At 47.8% G+C, this 24,058-nt stretch overlaps 2 protein-coding genes across 3 annotated transcripts in view; one reads left to right on the forward strand and one right to left on the reverse strand.

Annotated features, from left to right (window-relative positions):
- Positions 1-10,186, reverse strand: part of MMS19 (MMS19 homolog, cytosolic iron-sulfur assembly component) — a 33,167-nt gene extending 22,981 nt beyond the window's left edge. The window contains exon 1 of the mRNA XM_047761739.1: positions 10,035-10,186. Coding sequence (XP_047617695.1) covers positions 10,035-10,146 — 112 coding nt within the window. The 5' untranslated portion in view covers positions 10,147-10,186. The remainder of the gene's footprint in view (positions 1-10,034) is intronic.
- A 411-nt stretch (positions 10,187-10,597) lies between these two features.
- UBTD1 (ubiquitin domain containing 1) overlaps positions 10,598-24,058 on the forward strand; it is a 56,154-nt gene continuing 42,693 nt past the window's right edge. Inside the window, exon 1 of one of the 2 annotated variants that reach the window (XM_047761753.1) lies at positions 10,598-11,077. In XM_047761753.1, coding sequence (XP_047617709.1) covers positions 11,008-11,077 — 70 coding nt within the window. In that variant the 5' untranslated portion in view covers positions 10,598-11,007. Of the gene's footprint in view, positions 11,078-17,254; positions 17,361-24,058 lie in introns of those variants that run through there. The other variant, XM_047761754.1, reaches the window with a different exon arrangement.

Genomic DNA, 24,058 nt, shown 5'->3' on the forward strand with positions numbered 1-24,058 from the left:
GTTATTTTGTTGCACAAATTATCTTTGGCCACTGGGAGCTTTTTTAGATTGGCACTGGTGTCCCTTTGACACGCCACATCCTTTTAAGTGCTTTCTTACTTTCTGGCACTACAAAATACAACAGGCTCATCTTGTAATTTCCCTGCCCCAACTGCCTTTTCTCCAGGAAGCCCTGGTTCCTATCTTTTATTGGAGAATGGTATTAAAAACCAAGAACTGGGTGTAGCTGTGCTTGCTGATAGTGGGGTATCATTGCTTCTAAGCAGACACAACTGGGAAATATACATGTGTATTCTAACCCAGGTATACACACATATATATCATTATTTCTGTATCTATCCATATACATTAAACTAAATATATGATCGTGTTAGAATCTCCAACTCTAATCAGTACCACAGGGTTCATTCTAGCCTGCCTCCCAGTTTATTTGTAATTTGTTTCTCTGACAGAGAGAAACCTGACTCCCATTATCTACCATTTATTATTCTTTCCAACCCTAGTATAGCTGTAAATTACTTTCGGAATTGTCAACTTTTTGTCTTTTTAGGGCTGCACCGCGGCATATGGAGGTTCCCAGGCTAGGGGTCAAATCAGAGCTACAGCTGCCGGCCTACATCACAGCCACAGCCATGCCAGATCCAAGCTGCACCTGCGACCTACACCACAGCTCACGGTAATGCCGGATCCTTAACCCACTGAGTGAGGCCAGGGATCGAAACCTGCGTCCTCATGGATGCTGGTCAGATCTGTTTCTGCTGAGCTACGATGGGGACTCCAGAACTGTCAGCTTCTGTGTATAAGCAGAGTATAGTATTTACATATACTTTTATCTTTAGCCTATAGTTTCCAGATAAAATTCTTTTCCAAAGTCATTCAGATCAGCTTCCCGCCCCCCAACCCTCTTTAGTAAGGATATGTCATACGCTGGAAATACAAAATATAGTAAATTCATTTGTCACAGTCTGCATACCATCTTGGGAAGGAAGGGAGATTTCTCACTGTGGATCCTTCTGCACCTTTTGAATGTTGTTCCATGTGAGTGTATGACTTATTTTTGAAAATATAATTTTGGAGTTCCCGTCGTGGCGCAGTGGTTAACGAATCCGACTAGGAACCATGAGGTTGCGGGTTCGGTCCCTGCCCTTGCTCAGTGGGTTAACGATCCGGCGTCGCCGTGAGCTGTGGTGTAGGTTGCAGACGCGGCTCGGATCCCGCGTTGCTGTGGCTCTGGCGTAGGCCGGTGGCTACAGCTCCGATTGGACCCCTAGCCTGGGAACCTCCATATGCCGCGGGAGTGGCCCAAGAAATAGCAAAAAGACAAAAAGACAAAAAAAAAAAGAAAATATAATTTTAACAGCACACTGGAAAGTCACACAGATCTAACAGAAACATCTTAGGATAAATTTTCAAGGCAGAAGCAAAGACTAAAAGGTTATCAATCTTCCTAAGAGTCTGATTAACATAGAAGAGTTTTCAGAGTTCCCACTGTGGATCAGCAATAACAAACTTGAATAGTATCCGTGAGGACTCGGGTTCAATCCCCGGCCTTGCTCAGTGAGTTAAGGATCTGGTGTTGCTGTGAGCTGCTGTGTAGGTTGCAGGCACAGCTTGGAAATGGTGTGGCTGTGGTGTAGGCCAGCAGCTGTAGCTCTGATTTGACCCCTAGCCTAGGAACTTCCATGTGCCACGGGTGCAGCCCTAGAAAGACAAACAAACAAAACCACAGAAGAGTTTTAGCTCAATAAGATGTGGCAATCAGGGAATTACTGCCGCAGGCTGCTCTGGATCCCCAGCCACCCACCTCTAAACACAAGACTTAATTAGTCAGTTCTCACCAACACCAGACTTTGGCTAAAGTCAAAAAGAATCTTGAGAAAACTCCTAAACTTCCAGTTTCCCTTAAGTCTGTGGTCTCTGAACAACAGCTGTGAACTGAGCTGGGAGGGGCGCAATCTGGTACTAGAGCAAGAAGTCCAATCTGACTAAAGAAGGGAGCGCTCTAGTTGGGATTCATAGCTCGTGACTGGCACCAATTTAGACATCAGGCACTCTTAGCCTTACTCGTGCCAGGATGTGGAAGGCCCAGCTGCTGCCCCTGCTCCTGAGAAAGAGCAAGGGAAAAAATGTGCAAGCTGTGGGGTGGGGGGAAGGGTCAGCAGCTGACTAACAGGACAAACCAAGGCACCCAATTCCTTAACGGCAACACTTAAGTGAAGAGAGACATTTCTGGGTTACAAACATTAAAAGAGTGTTCCACCATTTGAGAGGGTAGCAGAGGGTACTTTTCCGGAAGCTCCTGGCCAGAACTCAGGAAACTCTGCTGAAAAACCCATCTAAAAACTAAGTTCAGGAGTTCCCATTGTGGCTCAGTGGTTAATGAATCCGACTAGGAACCATGAGGTTGCAGGTTCGATCCCTGGCCTTGCTCAGTGGGTTAAGGATCTGGCATTGCTGTGAGCTGTGGTGTAGGTCGCAGATGCGGCTCGGATCCCTTGTTGCTTTGGCTCTGGCATAGGCTGGCGGCTACAGCTCTGATTCGACCCCTAGCCTGGGAACCTCCATATGCCACGGGAGTGGCCTACGAAATGGCAAAAAGGCAAAAAATAAAATAAAATAAAATAAAATAAAAAAATAAATAAAAACTAAGTTCAGGAATTTCCTGTTGTTGCTTAGTGGGTTAAGAACCCAACTAATATCCATGAGGATGTGAATTTGATTCCTGGCTTGGTCAAGTGGGTTAGGGATCCAGCATTGCTGCAAGCTGTGGTATAGGTCACAGATGAGGCTCTGAACCAGCTGCAGCTCTAATATGACTCCTAACCCAGGAACTTCCATATGCTGCAGGTGCAGCCATATAAACAAAGAACAAAACAAAAAGACCTCCTAATTTCAGTAGCAGCCACAAGAGTGTTAACAATTTTACAGGAAGCCATAGGGAACTGATAACTGTTAGTAGCAAAGAATATTACTGAACGGAATCATTCTTCTTTAGCAATACTATCAAAGTCCTCTGGATGCTGGGCCAGGGTCTCTCTTTGGAAATACCTCAAGTGCTATTAAGACAAATACCGAATAGGGTCCAATCAGTCATGTCTAATTTTTTCATTTTAAAAACTGAGGTACAGGACTTCCTGTCGTGGCTCAGTGGTTAATGAATCCAACTAGGAACCATGAGGTTGCGGGTTCCATCCCTGGCCTTGCTCAGTGGGTTAAGGATCCAGCGTGGCCGTGAGCTGTGGTGTAGTTCGAAGACGTAGCTCGGATCTGGCGTTGCAGTGGGTGTGGTATAGGCTGGCGGCTATAGCTCCAATTCGACTCCTAGCCTGGGAATCTCCATGTGCTGGGGGTGCGGCCCTAGAAAAGCCAAAAAACAAAACCCCAAAAAAACACAAACAAACCCCAAAAAACTGAGGTACAATTTATACACAGTGAAATGCACAGTGAAGTGAGTAATTTGATTAGTTTTAACGAAAGTATATCCAGGGTAACCAACACCCCAATCAAGATACAGAATATTTCCATCACCAGAGAAAGTTTCCACATGCTCCCAACCAATCTCAAGCCTATACGTTGCCTCAAATTTTATAATGGAAAAGACTTCTTCAGCATTCAGTGTACATCATTATGAAACTGGCTGCTTTATAATTACAAAGAAACAGCCATTTGCATGCGATTTTTTCTTTCTTTTTTTCTTTCATTTTTGGCCACCCCTTGACATATGGAGCTCCAGGGACAGGATCAGATGTGAGCCGTAGTCAAGACCTAAGCTTCAGCTGTGGCAACGCCAGATCCTTAACACACTGTGTCAGGCTGGGGATCGAACCCGAGTCCCAGCACTCCCGAGAGACTCCTGATCCCATCGTACCACAGCAGGAGCTCCTGCATGTGACTTCTTGAATCCCAGAATATGAGTGAAATCTCCTGGCAAAACCCTTTAGTTTTCATACTTTCCCAAAGATTCCATCTTGAATTAATGCAGCATAAATATAAAAGAAAAGTGAAGTACAAAAGTCATACAAAATGAAGAGATAATAGAACCAATTCCAAGAGTAAATAAGTAAGGTGGCAAAAAACTAGGATCGTTATTTTGAAGATGTTTTCGCAAAGGTGACTAACATTTTCTGTTGAGCTTATCTTAGAAATGTCAAATTTTCATCTTTTCCTTTTCATCCCATAACCAGACAATACAGGGACAGCCATCAAAATACGTTTTAGTGTTATGAAAATGTTCTGGAATTTTTAGACAATGGTGATGTTGCAAAACCTTGTGAATACGCTAAAAGCCATTTATTTGTATACTTAACATGGTGACAGTGGTGAATTATATGTCCATTTTTAAAAAAAGCCTTCTGATCCATCCATAATCTACCTAGAATTCCCTCTCTAAAATGCACAATTACTTCCCTCACCAGTCTCCTCAATCTCCATTTGCTTCTGACTGCCTAAGACCTGATTCCTTAGCTTGATGTCATTCATGATTTAGCCCTCAATCCCCTCTGGCCTCACCTTTTATCATAACTCCTATCATAACTCCTAACATTCAATGACATGAAATCACAATACGTCAAGCTCTTCCATATTCTTTTGTCTTTTTTTTTTTTTTTTTTGGTCTTTTTGCCATTTCTTGGGCCACTCCTACGGCATATGGAGCTTCCCAGGCTAGGGATCAAATTGGAGCTGTAGCCGCCGGCCTACGCCAGAGCCACAGCAACGTGGGATCCGCATCTGCGACCTACACCACAGCTCACGGCCACGCCGGATCGTTAACCCACTGAGCAAGGCCAGGGATCGAATCCACAACCTCCTGGTTCCTAGTTGGATTCGTTAACCACTGAGCCATGATGGGAACGCCAAGCTCTTCCATATTCTTAAGCCTGGAAACATATTCTCTTGGTTTGGCGTGCCTCTTTCCTGACCTTGTCAGCCTGAGGAACTCCAACTGTTCAAAACCTATCTCAGGAGTTCCTGTTGTAGCTCAGCAACACAGAGCCTGACTAGTATCCATGAGGATGCGGGTTTGATCCCTGGCCCCACTCAGTGGGTTAAAGATCTGGTGTTGCCGTGAGGTGCGGTGTAGTCCACAGACGCAGCTTCAATCTGGCATTGCTGTGGCAGTGGTGCAGGCTGGCCGCTGCAGCTCTGATTCGACCCTTAGCCTGGGAACTTCCATATGCCTCAGGTGCAGCCCTAAAACCAAACCTATCTCAAATGTCAACTCTTTTGTGAAGCCATCTTTGATTCCCAAAACAGAATTACCCCCTCTTACATATTCCTTTAGTCATTCTTTTTAAAAAGTGTCATGTATGTTTGTTTTCACTTATTCATTCATTTATTGCATACTTATTATAAATCAATTACTGTGTTAGAGTTGGAGAAAGAAATACAAACAGGGAGCTCTTAAGGAACCCATTCTGTTGGGGGCATTTGAAAGACATTTAAAACAAAGAACAACTTGAGTGTTACCACAGTGATATCAATACAGACTAGGGTATCATAGAAAAGGAGTAAAATTCTTGGGTATATGGGACCATCCATTACTAACTTTAAGTGACTAGTTCTCTTAATACTGTTAAGTTCTTCCAAATACCTGAATATTTGAAAGTACTGTTATGTACCTGGACTCCAGGGATGAAAGAAGCTAATAAAGAGTTAATTTTCCTAAGGGTGAAACTGGCATAAGGAAAAATAAATTTAAGTTCCTTTCCTTATATAGATAATAGGTCTAAATTTTTCCAATGTGTCCAAGGGTTGCTCTCTAAAAACAGACCTACCAGCACCTCCTAACTACCCACTCTTTCCTCAGCAGGGCACCAGTCCGTGTGGGGCACTGAGAAGTCGTCAAAGGAGTATTTATATCGACACTGACATAGAATGCACAATCAGATCTCTGTCTGATGGAGTCGCAGCCTCTTGAGAATCTGGAGTAGCAGCTGTGGGGGTAGGGAGAAGGAGAAGGATGTGAAGAAGCAGGAGGGAAGAATCCCAATCAGGATTCAGTTCCAATCAGGCTCTCAAAATGTCCTTTTGGCTGAGGATGCCACGGACATTTCTCAGAACTATATTTCACTGTTCTTTAACAGTTTTCTTGTTTCAAGAATAATGGTCTCCTTCTAGGATCACAAATGTGGGAAATAAACTAATAAAGACTGAAATGAAGGCAAATCCAAATAACTAAGGGAAAGAAAATTGATATCCATCACCTGTAAATTCAATGTGCTCAGAATTATCTCCCTTCCGAATTTTGGACAAAGCACTTCTTTTTTGCTCATCCTCAGGCTCAAAAGCTTGAGTTCATCTTAGAATGTTCCCACTCCTCCAAGCTCTATAGCTAGTTGGGCCTCAAATTCCAGATATTCTTCTTTCGACATCTTTTATTCCATTCACTTACATGGTTTGTTGTTATTGTTTTTTTTTATAGCCGCACCTGTGGCATGTGGAAGTTCCCAGGCTAGGGCTTGAATCTGACTGTAACTGCGGGCCTACACCACAGCCATGGCAACCCCAGATCCAAGCCCGGTCTGTGACCTGTACGCCAGCTCGTGGCAACACTAGATCCTTAACCCACTAAGTGAGGCCAGGAATGGAACGGCATCCTCACGGATACTATGTGGGAACTCCCACCTTCATGGTTTTTTTTTTTTGCTTTGCTTTTTAGGACCGCACCCTCAGCTTATGGAGGTTCCCAGGCTAGGGGTCCAATCGGAGGTACAGCTGCTGGCCTACGCCACAGCCATAGTAACGCCAGATCCGAGCTGCGTCTGCCACCTACACCACAGCTCACGGCAAGGCTGGATCCTTAACCCACTGAGTAAGGCCAGGGATTGAACCCGTAACCTCATGGTTCCTAGTTGGATTTATTTCTGCTGCACCACAGTGGGAACTACATGGTTTTTTATTGCATACCTACTTATGCTAGTTTCCAGGAGACTCTGGTGGTAGAAACAGGACAGTAGGATGTGGAGATGTGTACAGAAGTAGCTACCAAGCAAGTCTGCTAATAAGTATATGTGTGATTGAGAAATAAGTCCACAAAGATTCTGATGTCTGGCTGAAGCAATCAGGAGACACTTGGGGGCAGGCAGTGAGCACTCAAGCTCCCCCTTTAATTCCAGGCCTAACTTCAATTAGATGGAACTAGTGGAGGGATCTGGGAAGGAAAGTACTCAGGGGAACAGCAAATCAAGGTGGCTGCCTAAAACTAAAGGTCCAGGAGAGGACTGGCAGCCACTGAATGCCTGGCTGAGAAACCTTTAACCCTTAGCCTGCCAGGTCATTTCTCTCCCATCATTTGCAGCTTTACATCTGATCCCTACTTTCTTTTATTATTATTATTATTTTATTTTTTTCTTTTTCTGATACCTACTTTCATCAGGAACCTAGGTGCAACGCAAAGTTGGTAGTAGCTGCCTTTGTGATCACAGGGTGTTCCTTCTGCATTTACAATTTGTAGAAGAGGCTGCTGCTGTGAGTGGCTGAATAGAAATCTGGCCCCTTCAGCACTAATAAAGCTTGACTTAGGCTGGAGGATAGGAAAGCACATCTTACGCTAGGGATGCTTCAAAACTCTGTCAACTTCAACAACCCTAAGGCTGTCATCTAACACTGTACACTAGTTTAATCCTTCTCAAATTCACCTCCACCATATGACTTCCTTGCTCAAGTATCTACACTGACTCCAACCACCTACAGTAAATCATTCAAATCCTCAGAATCTAAGGTTATGCATAATCCAATCCCACCAAACCTTTTCAACCTTATCTGTTATTACCAACCTCCTTTCTTAGTCAGGAGGGCTAAATTGCAAAAGGGCTAGTGTTACAGTCTTAGCAGAGTTGAGTTAAATTTAAACTAGACAATAGTCTAGGCCATTTTTTTTCAGGCATAAAAAATGTAAATTTTACAAAGTATTTATAAGAACTTGGCAGTCCTTATTCATGCTTTCTTCTCAAAAGTGTTCTGAATTTGAAAAACCCTAAATTATGGTGTTCATAATGTATAAATGTGAAAGAAGAGTTACAAATGACACTTTTTATAGTAATGTGATTACTACTTTTTGTAGTAATCGTATACCTCTTGGTGGGAGGAGGTATACGAATTTTTCAAAATCAGTGAACTATGCTTAAGATTTGTACACTTTGTCTTACAAGTTTTATACCTTAGTCAACAATACGCATACAAAAGCAGTTAGAGGGACGCATACTGATATCTGCAATTTAAATGGATAGCTACATGATAATGCTAATTATGTTAAATGCTAATGGTAGAATCTAGGTGGTGAGTATATGTGTGTTCCTTATGAAATTATTTAAACTTTGCTGTATGAAATTTTTCATAATACAACACTGGGAAAATGACATTGATAATACATTGCCATTGTTAATTGGAAGCACTGAAAACACACTATACTGCATAAAGCTGTAAGAGGTTAAGCTTAGCGGAATGGCTATATCAGGCATTTGCTCCTTGAGGGTTCCACATCATATTGTACATACCTCTTACGGCCCTTTTTGTAGCGTAGCATACTACCTGTCCAAATGGTTGTTTCTCCCACCACACTATAAGTTCCTGGCAGGCAGAGATCTCATCTAATTGATATTTATGTTCCTATTGCTTAGCACCGCGTTTGAAGAATAATGTGTTCAATAATGGTGCTAAGACTGAAAGTAGAATATTGCCATAATGTATAATACTTTTTTTGTGTGTGTCTTTCTGTCATTTCTTGGGCTGCTCCAGCGGCATATGGAGGTTCCCAGGCTAGAGGTCTAATCCGAGCTGTAGCCACCGGCCTACGCCAGAGCCACAGCAACGCAGGATCCGAGCCGTGTCTGTGACCTACACCATAGCTCACGGCAATGCAGGATCCTTAACCTACTGAGCAAGGCCAGGGATCCAACCCGCAACCTCATAGTTCCTAGTCGGATTCGTTAACCACTGCGCAAGGAAGGGAACTCCTTTTTTTTGGCTAAGCTGGCAGCACGTGGAAGTTCCCCCGCCAGGGATCGAACCAGTGCCACACTTAAGCCATGGCAGCGACAACACCAGATCCTTAACCTCCTGAGCCACCAGGAACTCCCAAAGTATTATACTTCTGACAGGTTCACTTTATTCATTTCCCACATATTTTAAAAGCAAGTATGTTCACTTTTCAAGAGAAATGTATCCTTTACTTCTCCCCAAACACGCGCAATTTCCAAAAATAAAGACAAAACTTATCTGTACTGACGAGATTATTTTGTATTCTATTACATAGACACAAGGTCCGAAGGCCTCCTAACATTCAATAACTTTTTAGATTTTTCTTTTTCTAAAAGAGTGAAGTCTCAGAATTTCAAGGAAATCTGTAATTTGTTCCGCTCAAATTTTAGATAAGCTGTCAGAACTAAGAGATCCCTAAACTGGTGAAAAGCAGGAAATTGGAGTTCTGGTAAAAATATAAAAACACACACCACATAAAAAAGGCACGAAGCAAATTAATCAAGAACTTGAACAAGAATGGGGGGAAGAGATACGCAGAACATCTCAAACTCCCCCTAGACTGGTTTCTCTCCTCCTCTCTCCAATTAATTACAGCCAGTCAGAGACTGGGTCGCGCGGCCACTCCCAACATGCCACGCGACTGGAGCTGATGCTGCCGAAGATGCTTCTCGTCACGTCAACTTCCTCGAAACAACGTGCTTTCGCGGAGTGAGCACCTGATTCTGAACTGGAGGACCTGCGTCCAAGTCCCAACTCCCCCTGGAAGCCTCTGGCCCTCTCTGGGCCTCAGTTTCCACACCTGCGAAATGGTAATGATTTTCCTAACCCAGGCCGGCGCACAGGGTGGCTATAAACCAAAACGAGGGTCGTAAGGGCGCTTTAAGGAAGACTGCAAGCGACTCGCAATTTGTTATGGTTCTTAAGCACGCGGTGCCCACAACCAGCCCGGGACCAATCTCTCAAAGTCACCGCTCCCTTCCCGCCCGGCGCCCGTGCTGAGGCCGCTCCCTCCTGGAGGCCCCTAAGCGGAAGCCGCGCGGCGCCGTCTGCCGTACCTGCAGCCACTTGGTCTGCGGGGCCCTCCTGCTGACCCATGACGAAGTCTTGCACGAGGCCCCACAGGGCGCCCGTAGGCGCGACCGCCTCCAGAGCGGTGGCGGCGGCCATGACGCGAACTGGAGACGGTGGGAGGGGAAATGGGCGGTGGCACGGGATGGGCCTCTCAGCGCACGCGCCTCCTGAGCCAATCGCCTGGCGAAGGCTGAGGGGGCGGGGCGCTCCCTGGATCACGTGCCAGCCGGCTCCTGGCCAGGCAGTTCCAGGGTGGGATGGGACAGTCCCTCCCCAAGGGGCGGGGCCCGGAGTCGGGGCGGTGGCTCAGGGAGGGAAGGAGGCTGCTGGGCACGCAGCCGGGGGCCATTGAGGGCGAATAATTCCCGGCCCAGCTTCCCGGGAGACCCGCGGCGGGGCGGGCACCTGTCTGGGTGGGGCCGAGGGGCGGTACGCACCCTGGGGGGAACCAATGAGAAAACCAGGCCCGGCCCGAGGGGGCGGTGCCGTCGGTCACATGCGCACCTGGGGCGGGCGGCGGCGGCGGCGCGGGCACCGCGAGCCGGCGGCAGGGAGCAGGGCTGGGCTGGGGCGGGGTTAGGCAGGTGAGTGACAGGCTCCGGGGGGCCGGCCCCAGCTGGGAGCCCCGAGCGAGCCGGGAGTAACAGCGGCGGTGCCCGCCCCCTCTCTCCGCCCCTTCAGCGGAGCTGGTCTCCAGCCGGGCACCGTCGCGGGCCCCCCTGGCCCGGCCACCTGGGACTGTGTTGGGGAGTCGGCCACCTCCCTCTCTCTCCTTGCCCGCAAAGTTTGTGGCGAAGCCGGCGCTGGGGTAGAGCGCGCCGCAGGGGGGAGATCGGGAAGCGTCCGATGCCGGGCGGCCGGAGCCGTTGACCTGGGACGCCGCCATCCGGGGCAGGACCGCGGAGCAGCGGACCATCCCGTCGCCTTCGGTGCATGGGGCCCGGCTGAAGAGCCAGCATGGGCAACTGTGTGGGGAGACAGCGCCGGGAGAGGCCGACCGCCCCGGGACACCCCCGCAAGCGAGCAGGTAACGACCGGGAAGGGAGCAGGGCCACCGGCGCCCAGCCGGTTGTCCGCCTTCTTGCGCGAGAACTGGGTTTCCTGAGCTACCTCCCACGGCTCCTGGCGCCTAGGTTTCCCTGATGGCTGCTTCCGAGGCAGACGGGGGTCCCCTTCCCCGGCCCCAGTGGCCGGAGGAGCCGACTTGTGGCAACTGCGAGCGCTGACCCGGCTGCGAGCCCAACTCGCTCCAACTGGGAAGCTCCGGGTGGGGGCGGGAGCAGGAAATGTTTGCAGACCGCAGCGGGGCCGGCGGAGGGGAGGAGGGCCCCAGGCCGGGGCGCCGCTGGCCTGGCAGCGGGGCCGGGGTCGGACGCCCGCCCGTCGGGGCACGGCGCGGGTGGCCAGTCGTCCCAGAACTCGAAGCGAGCGAGATGAGAACAGGCGCTCCTTCCAAAGACTGTGTCATTATCGGGCTGCAGATCGTGCCTGCCGGAATCCGACTTGCAAAAGCAGCGCAGGACTCTGGGAAAGAAATCTTTATTTTTCCCGCAGGGCTTTTTAGAGCCTCCTGGCCGTCTGGGAGTCTAGAAAAGGTGGGGTGCGGGGTGGGAATCGCTGTCGGGTTGTTGGGATCCTTCCCAGCCTTAGGAATGGGATCTGCTCTCTGGTGATCCTCGAGGGCCGGCAGCGCTTTCTCACCTTCTGGATACACCCCTATCCTGGCGCTTCGCCTGGGTAAGAGGTCTGGCGGTCGTTTCCCCGGGTCTTGTACTCACTTCACTTCCTTCTCTGAGGGTGTTGCAAGGAACTTCTGAGAATGATAAAATCGTAGACTTTAGAGCTGAAAGAGACCTTCGAAACTTGTCTAGAGTCCAGATAGACCTACCTTCTCTTGTCTGTTAAAAGCCCAGATCCAGAGAGGTTGAGCAACTTGTCCATAGCTGCACAGCTAATTCGTAGTACAGCTGGGATTAGAAGGCCATCTTCTATTCCACTCAATTGCCGCATAGCCCTTTAAGAGGAGCCATAAGCAGAGTTATTAATGAAGTAGAAACTCTAGTTGAAGTTTCCTGTCTCCTTTGACACTGAAGGTGTGTGTTGCTTGAGTTTCGCAAACTGGGAAGGAAGATGAGGGGAAACACGGGGAAGCAGGGAAGGATGTCTGTGTGGTAGACAGGATGACTTATGCAAGAAGCAACGTGTTTTTATAGGGAGGACAACGAACAATTTAGCATTGAAGTCCTCTTGTCCCAAGGCAACCCTGGCCAATCTTCTGACAGGAAAGTTGATTCTCAAATCCAAGGGCTCTCTTCCTTTCATTCATTCATTCATTCATTCATTCAACAAATACTTATTATTTATGTACTCAGCCCACATAATTGATTTGTAGCTTTTTTTTTTTTAAGTGTTGACAATCCTCTCCCACTTGAAGCCCCCCCCCTCCCCCCGACTTTTCCCTCCTTGACATTGGACTATCTTGGCTTTTTTCTCGGATCACTCTTGCCAGCCATCACTCCTAGTGTGGGCACACCCATAGTTCAGTTTGACATTCCATCTTTTTCGCATCATGCTCCCTCCCAGAGAAATCTTAGTCCCACAACTCTTTGTCTATTGGGAAGGCCCCTATGCTGTATTTTCAACTGTTGCTTCTCCAACCCCAGACTCAGATATCTAGGTGCCCACTGGACACCGATGTAGTTAACCTCAGATTCAGCACTTCTAAAACCAGTTCTGCATCTTTCCCCCCAACCAGCTTCCCCTTACTCTTCTATTCTTCCACCTACCTAAAGCTTTGTTTTGTTTTATTTTTTAGGGCCATACCCATGGCATATGGAAGTTCCCAGGATAGGGGTTGAATCAGAGCTATAGGCCTATGCTACAGCCACAGCAATGCCAGATCCAAGCTGCTTCTGCAACCTATGCCAAAGCTTGCAAGCTTGCAGCAATGCTGGATCCTTAACCCACTGAGCGAGGCCAGGGATCGAACCCACATCCTCAAGGATACTAGTCAGGTTCTTAACCTTCTCAACCACAACAGGAACTCCCAACTACCTAAAGTTACACTTTGAAGAACTCTTTCTGCTAATTTTCTTTGCCTCCATGTCCTGGAAGAGTCAATCAGTGGGACCTGCTAGTCCTTCCTTCAGCAGGTCTTATAAACCTGTCCCATGTCACCTCAAGTCCAACTTATCTCCCAGGCTGAAGTTAGCTGCCCACCAAGAGCAAGTTCATCTTCAGTCATTCATCCAATGCCTGCACATGGTGGTGTCCTAGAAGACATTTATTAAATTAACCTGTTCTCAACCCCATAGTTCTGTGTTTCAAGAATCGTTCTGTCCCTCCTACTCCTACAAGAACTTTAGCTTTCAAGGCTCTTCAAGTCTGGCCCAGTCCTTCCTTTTAAGGCATGATTTCTTTCTCTTCCTTGACGTTAAGGCCACCTGTGTTTGCTCATGCCCCTGTCCCCGTCTTATCAAGAGCCTTTCTTCTCTTCAAGGCTCACCTCAAATCCCTTATCTTTCTAGAAGCACCTTGCCTGACAAATCCCCCCACCCCCTAGTAGACGTGATTACTCTTCCTGAGAACTCCTGCAGTTAAATTATGCCACTTACTTAACAATTATCTACTCCATCTTATTCGTCATTTCTTTAATGTTACAGTCTTGTATCAGCAACTGCATTGCAAGCCCTGAAGATCTTGTGTGTGTGTGTCTATCTCTCTCACTCACTCACTCACATAGTCATACACGTAACACACGGGCACACACACACTGGGCACTTAGCACAGTGACTTGTACAGAGGAAGCAATTAATATTTGTTGATTTTAAAAAGCTAATGCAGGAGTTCCCGTTGTGGCTCAGCAGCAAGGAACCCGACTGGTATCCATGAGGATGCAGGTTTGATCCCTGGCCTCACTCAGTGGGTTGAAGCATCCGGTGTTGCCATGAGCTGTGCTGTCGGTTGCAAACTCAGCTCAGATCTGGCGTTGCTGTGGCTGTGGCAGTGGCATAGACTGGCAGCTGCAGCTCCGATTCGACCCCTCACCTGGGAACTTCCATGGGCTGTGGGTGTGGCCCTAAAGAGACAAAAAAAAAAAAAGCTATTGCAACTTCCTCCTGCCATCTGAATTTTTCACTTAAACATTTTGCTGAGGTATATATATGCATTTTAAAAAAAACTGCTCGTGCATTGTTATTTCTGTGGGTCCCACTATGAATAGCTTTATCCATAAAGTCCAAAGCCAGGGGGAACTCTGTAGGATGCTTAGTTTGGTATAAGGGAAGGAATCCTTCTTAACTTCACAGTGTGTGCCAGGTATTCCTATAACATCTGCAGTTTACCCTTTGACAAGGGCATAGTTTTTTTGTTTGTTTGTTTGTTTTTTGTTTTTTTGTTTGTCTTTTTGCTATTTCTTGGGCCGCTCCCGCGGCATATGGAGATTCCCAGGCTAGGGGTCTAATTGGAGCTGTAGCCACCGGCCTACACCAGAGCCACAGCAACGCGGGATCCGAGCCGTGTCTGCAACCTACACCACAGCTCACGGCAACGCCGGATCGTTAACCCACTGAGCAAGTGCAGGGATCGAACCCGAAACCTCATGGTTCCTAGTTGGATTCGTTAACCACTGCGCCACGACGGGAACTCCTGGGCAGAGTTTTATGTTGTAAGATTAATGCCTAAAACTCCCCTGGCTCCTGCTCTAACTCTTCTCTTTTCTTTGCCACTGCTCTAGTGGGAAACCCTCAACAGAGAGCTCAAACCTGATTTCCAGTCCTGGGTCTGCAGCTGGGTGACCCTGGGCAAGTCACCAACCCTCTCTGTGTCACACTTTCAGTATTTCAGAAGGGGAGGGGGCGATAGCAGATCATTAGAGCTTTCTTTTTTTGTTTTTTATCATCTTCACAAAGACACCTGTTCTAAGCTGGAAAGTTAATGAGCTGAAATCTTATGCCTCATTATGTCACCCTTTGGCCTTAGTTCTGTCTTCCTAGTCATTGGATGAGTGAAGCAGAGGTCATGCCCACTGGTCAGGGAGTCTTGCGTTAGCTAGAAGGATTAGGTGGTCCTCTCCCTCTCTTCTCATCAAGATTTGTGATTGTCACTCTTTTTTTTTTTTTGGCCGCACCTGCCGCATGTGGAAGTTCCCTGGGCGGGGATCAAACTTGCACCACAGTGACAATGCTGGATCCTTAACCTGCTGAGCCACAAGAGAACTCCTTTAATCTGTTACTGCTCTTAATGCGTTCCCAGAAAGTCTGTGTTCTCCCCTTCAGGAGCTGGGTGGTCTTTGCATGCTTCAGAGAATACATGGGGATTTACTCCTTTGGGGGGGTCCCTGCCACCCTATGTTTGTACGCTGGGTAAATCAATGTCTCTGGCCATGAAGTGGGTGAGGCAGCCCCTCCCCTGGCCATCCCAGGGAGAGACAGAGGTGGTAGAACAGGCAGGTCTCTTGCCTAACTCTACCCATTGAGAATGTGGCAGGACTGAAACCCAGAGATCTGACTGTGATGTGCCAGGCGTATCCACTTACGTTCTGGAATCTCAAGCTTGGGGCGGACAGACCCAGGGCCCTGTTTTGGGCTGGCTGGTCTTGGCACTATGGTTGCAAGAGAGCCTACTTCTCGTTGTGTGGGTTGCTGTGGCTATTCTTGAGGGACTAATTGGGCAACTTCTCCATTTGCTCAGTAAATATTTACCGAGTGCCAGGCACCTTGCTGGCTGTGAACAGACATGGTCCTTAGCCACGTGGAGCTTACAGTTTGGGGAGGTGGGGGCAGACAGGAAACATACAAAGTATGTGTGATCATATATGTGGGAATCCTGTGTGATAATACATACAATTTTGCATTATATGTGCTGGTGACTCCCACATATATTATTTCAGCCCATTCTCTGCAACTCCAGCCTTGTATATTCTACTGCCTCCTCAATACATCTAATGTCTAAAAGGCTTCTCGGGGGAGTTCCCATTGTGGCGCAGTGGTTAACGGATCCGACTAAGAACCATGAGTTTTCGGGTTTGATCCCTGGCCTTGCTCAGTGGGTTAAGGATCCGGTGTTGCCATGAGCTGTGGTGTAGGTCGCAGACGAGGCTTGGATCCCACGTTGCTGTGGCTGTGGCGTAGGCCAGTGACTACGGCTCCGATTAGACCCCTAGCCTGGGAATCTCCATATGCCTCGGGAGCGGCCCTAGAAAAGGCAAAAAGACAAAAAATAATAACAAAAAATAAATAAACAAAAGGCTTCTCAGTTTAACATGTCTAAAACAGAATGAACCCCCACCCTCTACCCAGTCCTCCCAGAGTCTTTTCCATCTCAGCTAATGATGGTGTCATCCTTCCTGTCACTCAGCCCCCCCCCCCCAATCTAACATCATCCCTGGCTCCTCCTTTTCTCTCAATCCCACATCCACTTAGTAGAGCCTGTTGGCTTTGCGTGCAATTTATCCAGAACCTGACTCTTAGCATCTTCACCATTTTCACCCTGGTCTAAGCTACCATCGGCCTTTTAACTGACCTTCCTGCTTCCTCCCTTTTCTCCTGACTGGCTATTTTCATCACAGTAGCCTGAGTAAGGCTGTAAACTGTAAGTCGGATTTTGTTACTCCTTTACTCCCCATCTCACTCCCAGTCCTTGTGTTGGCCTAGAAGACACGATAGGAGTTTTATCCCCATGCCTTGCTCAGCCATCTCTTGCTCTTCATCCCCTGTTCTGCCCCCTGATATCTGAATGGGTCCCTCTCTCTCCTCCTCCAAGACTCCTCAGTTCTTCTTAGCCAAGCCCTCCCAGGCCAACCTTTCCTCCGCTCCTTGCTCTCAGCCTTATCTACTGCCTTTTCCCCATGTTATTTTCCTCTCTGACACTTACCACCCTCTGACGTTGGCTATCTCCACGCTACCTACACGCAAACAGGGCATCAGTGTGCAAGCGGAGACTTTTATTTGTTCGTTCCATGGAACTGAGAACAGTTCCCAGCATGTAGTAGGTGCCTCAATATTTGGTGGATGAAGTTAGTGAGTGGAACAGAGTTGGTGAGGTGTGTAGACGATCAGGATTGCTGGTCTGCTCATCAGGAATGAGCAGCCCTGACTGCTCTCCTGTCTTAGGTGGGTATTAGGGCAGGTATCCTAATGAATGGGTTGATCTGCAACCTCAGAGTGGTTTTCTGTCCTTGTGACTGGCTACTGTCTCACCCTAGGTCTGGGTAAGGTCTCACATACCCTGTGGTTTGGAAGCCCTTGCTAGGAGATACTGGGGCTGAAGCAAGAGGACAGAGTGAAATCCCCTTCATAGGGTCCCAGCCAGTGAGTAGCACTTCCTTGTCTTTTTACATGTGCATCTGGGTAAGAGGGGGCCCTTCTTTCAGGCACACATGGTATTAACTCAGATGGTGGGGGTGGAGTGGTCTGATAGACTGTGAGGCCGGAAGGTGGATGATGTGGATTCCAGGCTTCCCTACCCATCAAATCGACTTGCTGGGGAATTTTTAGCATCATAGAATTTTAGAGCTGAAAAGGAACTTAAAGATTTCTTTAACCTCTTTTTCTTTGCCAGCTATTAAAAAGAGAATAAAGGTATGTCTACTCCCTGCCAAGTTCACAGAAATACGGTGCAACCTATATAAAAACTGCATGGGCACCTTTAAGTTTTGAGTGTGCTAAGGTCAAGAAATTGTGGTCAAGGTCAAGTGTATTCAAAAGGGAGGGGGGAGTCTAGCCTCTTCGCCATTTTCTTGAATGGTGATCTTGGGAACATTGTTTTTTGCTCAGTTGATCACCTTTAAAAAAAAGTAAAATGATATTTCCAGTTTACTTCAGAGAGATCTTATGGGGATAAAATAAACTAACACTTTCACGGCTGTGTGGTCTGCTCAAATATGAGATCCCAACTCAGAGTGTCATCTGGCCTTGATGGGAAGCAAGGCCTTGGTTCTCTGCTCCTTGCTAGATGTGTATGTGACTTTGGACAAGCCTCTTGATCTCTTTGAGCCTCAGTTTCCCTATTTGTACAATGGAATGACCGCTATCCTGTTCACCTCCCAGAGAGATTGTAAGAATCAAGTGAGATCTTGGATGAAAAGAGACTTTGTGAACTTATAAAGTTTCTATTATTCAAAGCTATAGGATTTTTACACACAAAAACCATAGCCAGTGATTTTTCCCCAGATCATTGAAGCTTACTCTCCTTTAAAGAGCAAAACTATAAAAGAAATGTTTAAAAACTATTTTTGGATAGGGATCTTTCTGAAACGGATGATATGCTTCCAAGCAAAGTGTACCGAGCATGAATAACCTCCTCTTTGCAACTCGGGGGTGTTGAGTTCGTACCTATATGTACAAAGCACCTGCTTGGTGGAGGTGGGGACCACAAAAGCCTCTTTCTCTCAAAAGCTTTTATCTCCAAAAGAAGGTGGGGGTGAATCGGTGGTGGGCAGAAGGTAAATTGCTGAGGGAGAGCCTGTTGCACCGTGGCCTGCCTTGAGGCCGCAGTGGTATTGGCGAGGGGAGGCCCTTGAACCCCATTCTGGGCCCTGAATGAGAACAGTGTGTCCTGCCTAATGAGTTATGGTGCTCATGACAGTGTGAGGTCCCCGGGCTTCTGAGACCGTCAGGCAGGGGGCCCCAAACTAAATGGTTCCCGGCTGCCGTGCTTTTGGGATGCATGTTTTCACCTCTAATTGTCGCTCTGTCTTCTCCCTGATAGTCAATGTCACTTTTCCCCCCATTAAAAAAAAATTGTGGTTAAATATACGTAACAGAAATAAATGGTTTTCACTAGCGTTTAAGTGGACAGTTCTGAGGCATTAAGTACATTCACAGTGTTGCACAGTCATCGCCATCATCCATGTTCACACGTTTTCATCTTCCCCAGTTGAAAATCTGTACCCGTTAGGAGTTCCCGTCGTGGCGCAGTGGTTAACAAATCTGACTAGGAACCATGAGGTTGCAGGTTCGATCCCTGGCCTTGCTCAGTGGGTTAAGGATCCAGCGTTGCTGTGAGCCTTGGTGGAGGTTGCAGATGCGGCTCAGATCCCGAGTTGCTGTGGCTGTGGTGTAGGCTGGCGGCTACAGCTCCGATTAGACCCCTATCTTGGGAACCTCCATATGTGGCAGGAGCTGCCCTAGAAAAGGCAAAAAGACAAAAAAAAAAAAAGAAAGAAAATCTGTACCCATTAAATGCAGGCTCCCCATTCCTCCCTCCTCCAGCCCCTGGCCACCATTCTAGTTTCTGTCTCTATGGATTTGGAGGCTCTGAGGACCCCATACAAGTGGCGTCATGCAATGTTAGTCCTTTTGTGTCAGGTTTACATCACTTTGCATAATAGCTTCAAGGTTCCTCCACGTTGTACATGTGTCACTTGCCTTGCTTTTTAAGCCTCAATTCCACCGTCTGTCTATACCACATATTGCTTATCCATTCGCCTGTTGATGGAGACATGGGTTGCTTCCACTTTTTGGCTATTATGCATAATGCCCCTATGAACGCAGGTGTACAAATATCTATTCAAGTCCTTGCTTTCAGTTCTGTGATGTATGTATCCAGAAGTAGAACTGTGGGATCCTATGTTAATTCTATGTTTGATTTTTTTTTTGGTCTTTTTGTCTCTGTTTTCCTCAGTGACTGCACCATTTTACATTCCCACCAGCAGTGCACAAGGGTTCCACTTTCTCCACATCCTCAGCAATACTTATTATTTTCTGTCTTTTTGATAACAGCTATCCCAGAGGGTGGCGGTGGCATCGAATCATAGTGGTCACTTCTTGAGATCCCATCTACCAGGTTCAGTTAGCAGCCCCTCCAATTTCTGAAATGTATGGCTGAGATTTTTAGAATTATGTCTAAAGAGAGAGTAGACGGGCTCAAAGCGAAGCCTGAGGGGCCCTCCAGAGAGGGGCTTCCAGGAGCTGGGGTGGGTAGATTCTGTGACATCTTTTTTGGCCAGTCAGAATCTGGCTCGCTTCTGGGTTTCTAACAGTGTGGTCAGTGGCTCAGACGGATGGATAATGCCTTCTGTTTAAGCAAAGCAGTTCTATGTTGTTATGATTCATGGGGCCTCCAAAGAGTGTTAATTGCGCCTTACTCATGTTGGGCACCCCTTTTGCATGAGGGCGATGCAGCACTGTGGTGCAGAGGGGAGCACTAGGGATGGGTAAAAGTCAGGGAGTGTTACAGCGACATGGCCTCATGGAAAGCTTGTCTGCTGCTCCAGCCCATGTGCTTCTCTCCAGGCTGTTGGGGACAAGATCTCCCTGCTTTCTGAGCCCACAGGGAAGGAGGACTGAGCTCAGTGTGCCCCCACACCCTGGCCAGCCCCAGCCTCTCAACTTGTGTTCCTTATTGCCCCCGGAACCCATCAGGATAAGGGCTGGAGCACCTGCTGCAGGGTCTGGGGTGGGGAGCATGGGGGGACAGGGATGGCTCCTGCTCTGTACCTGTCTTCTCTGGGAGGCTGGCATCAGAGCCCAAGCCTAGGCAGCCGGCCAGTTACCAGGCAGCCTGAATCTTAGAGGAGAGCCTATGGACTTGGAATTGTGTTGTTTTTAAGGGCTCGAAGAGATGCAATTAGCAACCGCTCACCTTTGCTGGGTGTGAACCATATGCCAGGAGCCTCACATGCAGCATCCTGGTTAATTCTCACAACCATCCTATGGGTGGATACTATTACCACCTGTTTGCAGAGGAAGAAATTGAGCCTTAGAAAAGTAATGTCTCCTCCCTGAGGCCACGCAGCTTGTAGACAGCAGAGCCCCTGTTTAGTTTCCCTTTGCGGAGATGGGAGGAAGAGTGCACACGTTTTTTGTTTGGTCAATAAGAATTTATTTTCGAGTACCTGCAGGCACCCTGCCCAGTCGGTCATTTCCTTTGATTCTCCTCCACTTCGCCAATGGGAACATTTCTCCCGAGTTTGCTTAGGGGAAAGCCAGCGGTCAGGAATGTCAATTGCTTTCTGGTGGTCATGAGGCTGAGAAGAGGCAGAGCTTTGGCTTTGACTCGAATTCCAGTGCTCCGAGCCCATTCCATTGCGCTGCCTCCCCCGCCCCCATGAAGAGAATCAGGGAGGTGGCTGGAAAGCCACCAAGTCCTTGCAAAGCTCCAAGGACTGTAGCCACTCTGCTCCCTTCCCATCGCTGTCCCCTCCTCCTTTCACTTCCAGGCACCCAGACTACATGCCTTGGGGTCACACGGGTCCATCCTTATGGATCTAGTACTCGTCACACAGTAGGTGCTCAGTAAATACGTGTCGAATGTTGTTTGAGGGGAGAGTGTGGCGGAAGCAGTAGAAGCTCGGCCAAGGTTGCGTTCCTGAAGAGAAACCCAAGCAGAATGCAAAAAGCATTGTCTCCTCCCTCTTCTCCCAGAAGGAACCTTCCCTTCCCAACTCCTAGATACCGGGGACTTGAAGAAAAGAGTGCCCCAGCTCTGCAGACTTTGGAGCATCCCCAAATTCCCAAGGGAAAAGAGGCACCAGAGAGTCACATTGGCAAAGCGCTTGCGGAGTCAGGTGTCACTCTTTGTAATTAATAAGACTAACGATCCCTTGCTATGCTCAGCATTTTGCCGTTTTTCAAAGTGCTTTCTCAAATAGTATGTATCCTTTGATCCCTACAACCATCCTTTAGGTAGGCAGGGCAGGATACTGAGACTAAGGATGTTCACCTGCCCAAGGTTGTTGACAGATAAGTGGCAGAGAGGCAGAAACCATGCGAGGCAGTGGCCCCACTGCTTTCTCACTGTTGAGCAGGCAGCAGGTCAGAGCCCCAGTTTCCCCATGTGTAAAATGGGAACGAGAGCAGAGCACTGCATGTAGTCAGGGGTTCAATGTGATGATGTTCGTGAAGTGATTGGTGCCATCTTCACAGACAGCAGATGCTTAGCGGATGGTGGCAGCAGGTCATTAATGACAATGACCAAGGCTAAGTTCGTTGCTCCTCTGGGGACTTGTGTTCTAGTGACTCTTGTTCAGCCCAGAGTGTTGAGAAGAACTGAGTGTAGCCTCCCCCACCCCACCTGGGAAGTCCAATTCTGGCCCTTCCCCTGCAGTCAGACTGTATAGCAAGGGCTGACCATGAATTTCTTTTCTTCTTCTTCTTCTTTTCTTTTTTTTTTTGGCGGTGGCTTGCAGAGATGTAGGATCTCAGTTCCCGTTCCCGGACCAGGGATTGAACCCAGGCTGCAGGGGTGAAAGTGCTGAATTCTAACCCCTAGACCACTAGGGACTCTTCACCCATGAATTTCTCTCTTTCTTTCTTTTTTTGTCTTTTTGCCTTTTCTAGGGCCGCTCCTGCTGCATACGGAGGTTCCCAGGCTAGGGGTCTAATTGGAGCTGTAGCCACCGGCCTACACCACAGCCGCAGCAGCTCGGGATCCAGGCCACGTCTGCAACCTACACCACAGCTCATGGCAACGCTGGATCCTTAACGCACTGAGCGAGGCCAGGGATCAAACCCGCAGCCTCCTGGTTCCTAGCCGGATTTGTTAACCACTGAGCCACGATGGGAACTCCATGAATTTCTTTTGATTTGCAAAACCTGAGGTCTTTCAAAGAGGACATTTATAAAATAGAGTTTTTCTCTTGGTAACAGGTAATTATGACATTAATAACAAGGACTTTATTCATTTAGTATCCATTTGCATTTTATTATCCTAGCTCCTCCAGCTCCTTAGCTATGTAACCTAGGCAGGCTGTACTGGATTTGGGGGCCTCACCTTCCTCAGCTGTAAAATGGAAATAACAGTACTTACTCCGTAGGGTTGTCATGAGGACTAAATGAGTTAATGCACGTAAAGTTCTTGGAATGGTGGCTGGGACGGATTAAAATACTCAGTAAATGGTATTTATTATTTTTTACTATTATCACCATGCTTGGCACTGTGTTTAAGCCAGCTGTCCCCAGCCTTCTTTTTCTCCCCAAGTTGAGAGGCATGCATGGCCAGTGAAGTTCATATGCAAGATTTAGCTCCTGCTGTGTAACCTGTTTATTTACCATTCTTATAACGCCACCACTTGCTCATTCAGGAAAGCAAATCAGAAATAAGTTGCACAAGGAGTTCCCGTCGTGGCTCAGTGGTTAACGAATCTGACTAGGAACCATGAGGTTGCAGGTTCGATCCCTGGCCTTGCTCAGTGGGTTAAGCATCTGGTGTTGCCATGAGCTGTAGTGTAGGTTGCAGATGCAGCTCAGACCCGCGTTGCTGTGGCTCTGGCGTAGGCCAGTGGCTACAGCTCCAATTCGACCCCTAGCCTGGGAACCTCCATGTTCCGTGGGAGTGGCCCTAGAAAAGGCAAAAAGACAAAAAGAAGAAAAAAAAGAAATAAGTTGCACAAGAGTGATATTATTACAGAGTTAGTTTTAAATCTAGCTCCACTTTTTTTGTGTGTCTTTTTAGGGCTGCACTCTCAGCATATGGAAGTTCCCAGGCTAGGGGTCAAATGGGAGCTGCAGCTGCCAGCCTATGCCACAGCCACAGCATTGATGGATCCGAGCTGTGTCTGCAGCCTACACCACAGCTCACGGCAATGTCAGATCCTTTAACCCCCTGAGCGAGGCCAGGGATGGAACCTTCATCCTCAAGGATACCAGTAGGAACCTCAACCCAAGAACTTCAGCTCTTGTTAGTTACAGGTCTCTTGCAACTTCCCCCACACCCTTGCTGATTGGAGCAACAACCAGTTACTACTTTTCAGGGTTTTCTTGGAACAGACTCAAACATTTCTTGCCTGGTAGGTCAAGGCTTGGGCGTGCCCTCAGTGTGCTGTGGCCCATCTTCAGCTTGGCAGAACATCTCTGGGTCTGCTGAGGCTTCCTTCCTGGAGCCTGGCACCTCCTCCATGAAGTTCCAAGAAACTGGTGGTAAACATCCACAGCAGAGCCACTTTTCCACACTTGATGCAAAGCCCCCTGCAACTACGTTCAGAAACAGTTATGGGGTTTTTTGTTGCCTTTTTATGGAACTTCCTGGGCCAGGGATCCGCCTCTGCTGCGACCTGAGCTGCGATGGT

Source organism: Phacochoerus africanus, chromosome 15, assembly GCF_016906955.1.
Source record: "Phacochoerus africanus isolate WHEZ1 chromosome 15, ROS_Pafr_v1, whole genome shotgun sequence".
In the NCBI taxonomy this organism is placed as follows: domain Eukaryota; kingdom Metazoa; phylum Chordata; class Mammalia; order Artiodactyla; family Suidae; genus Phacochoerus; species Phacochoerus africanus.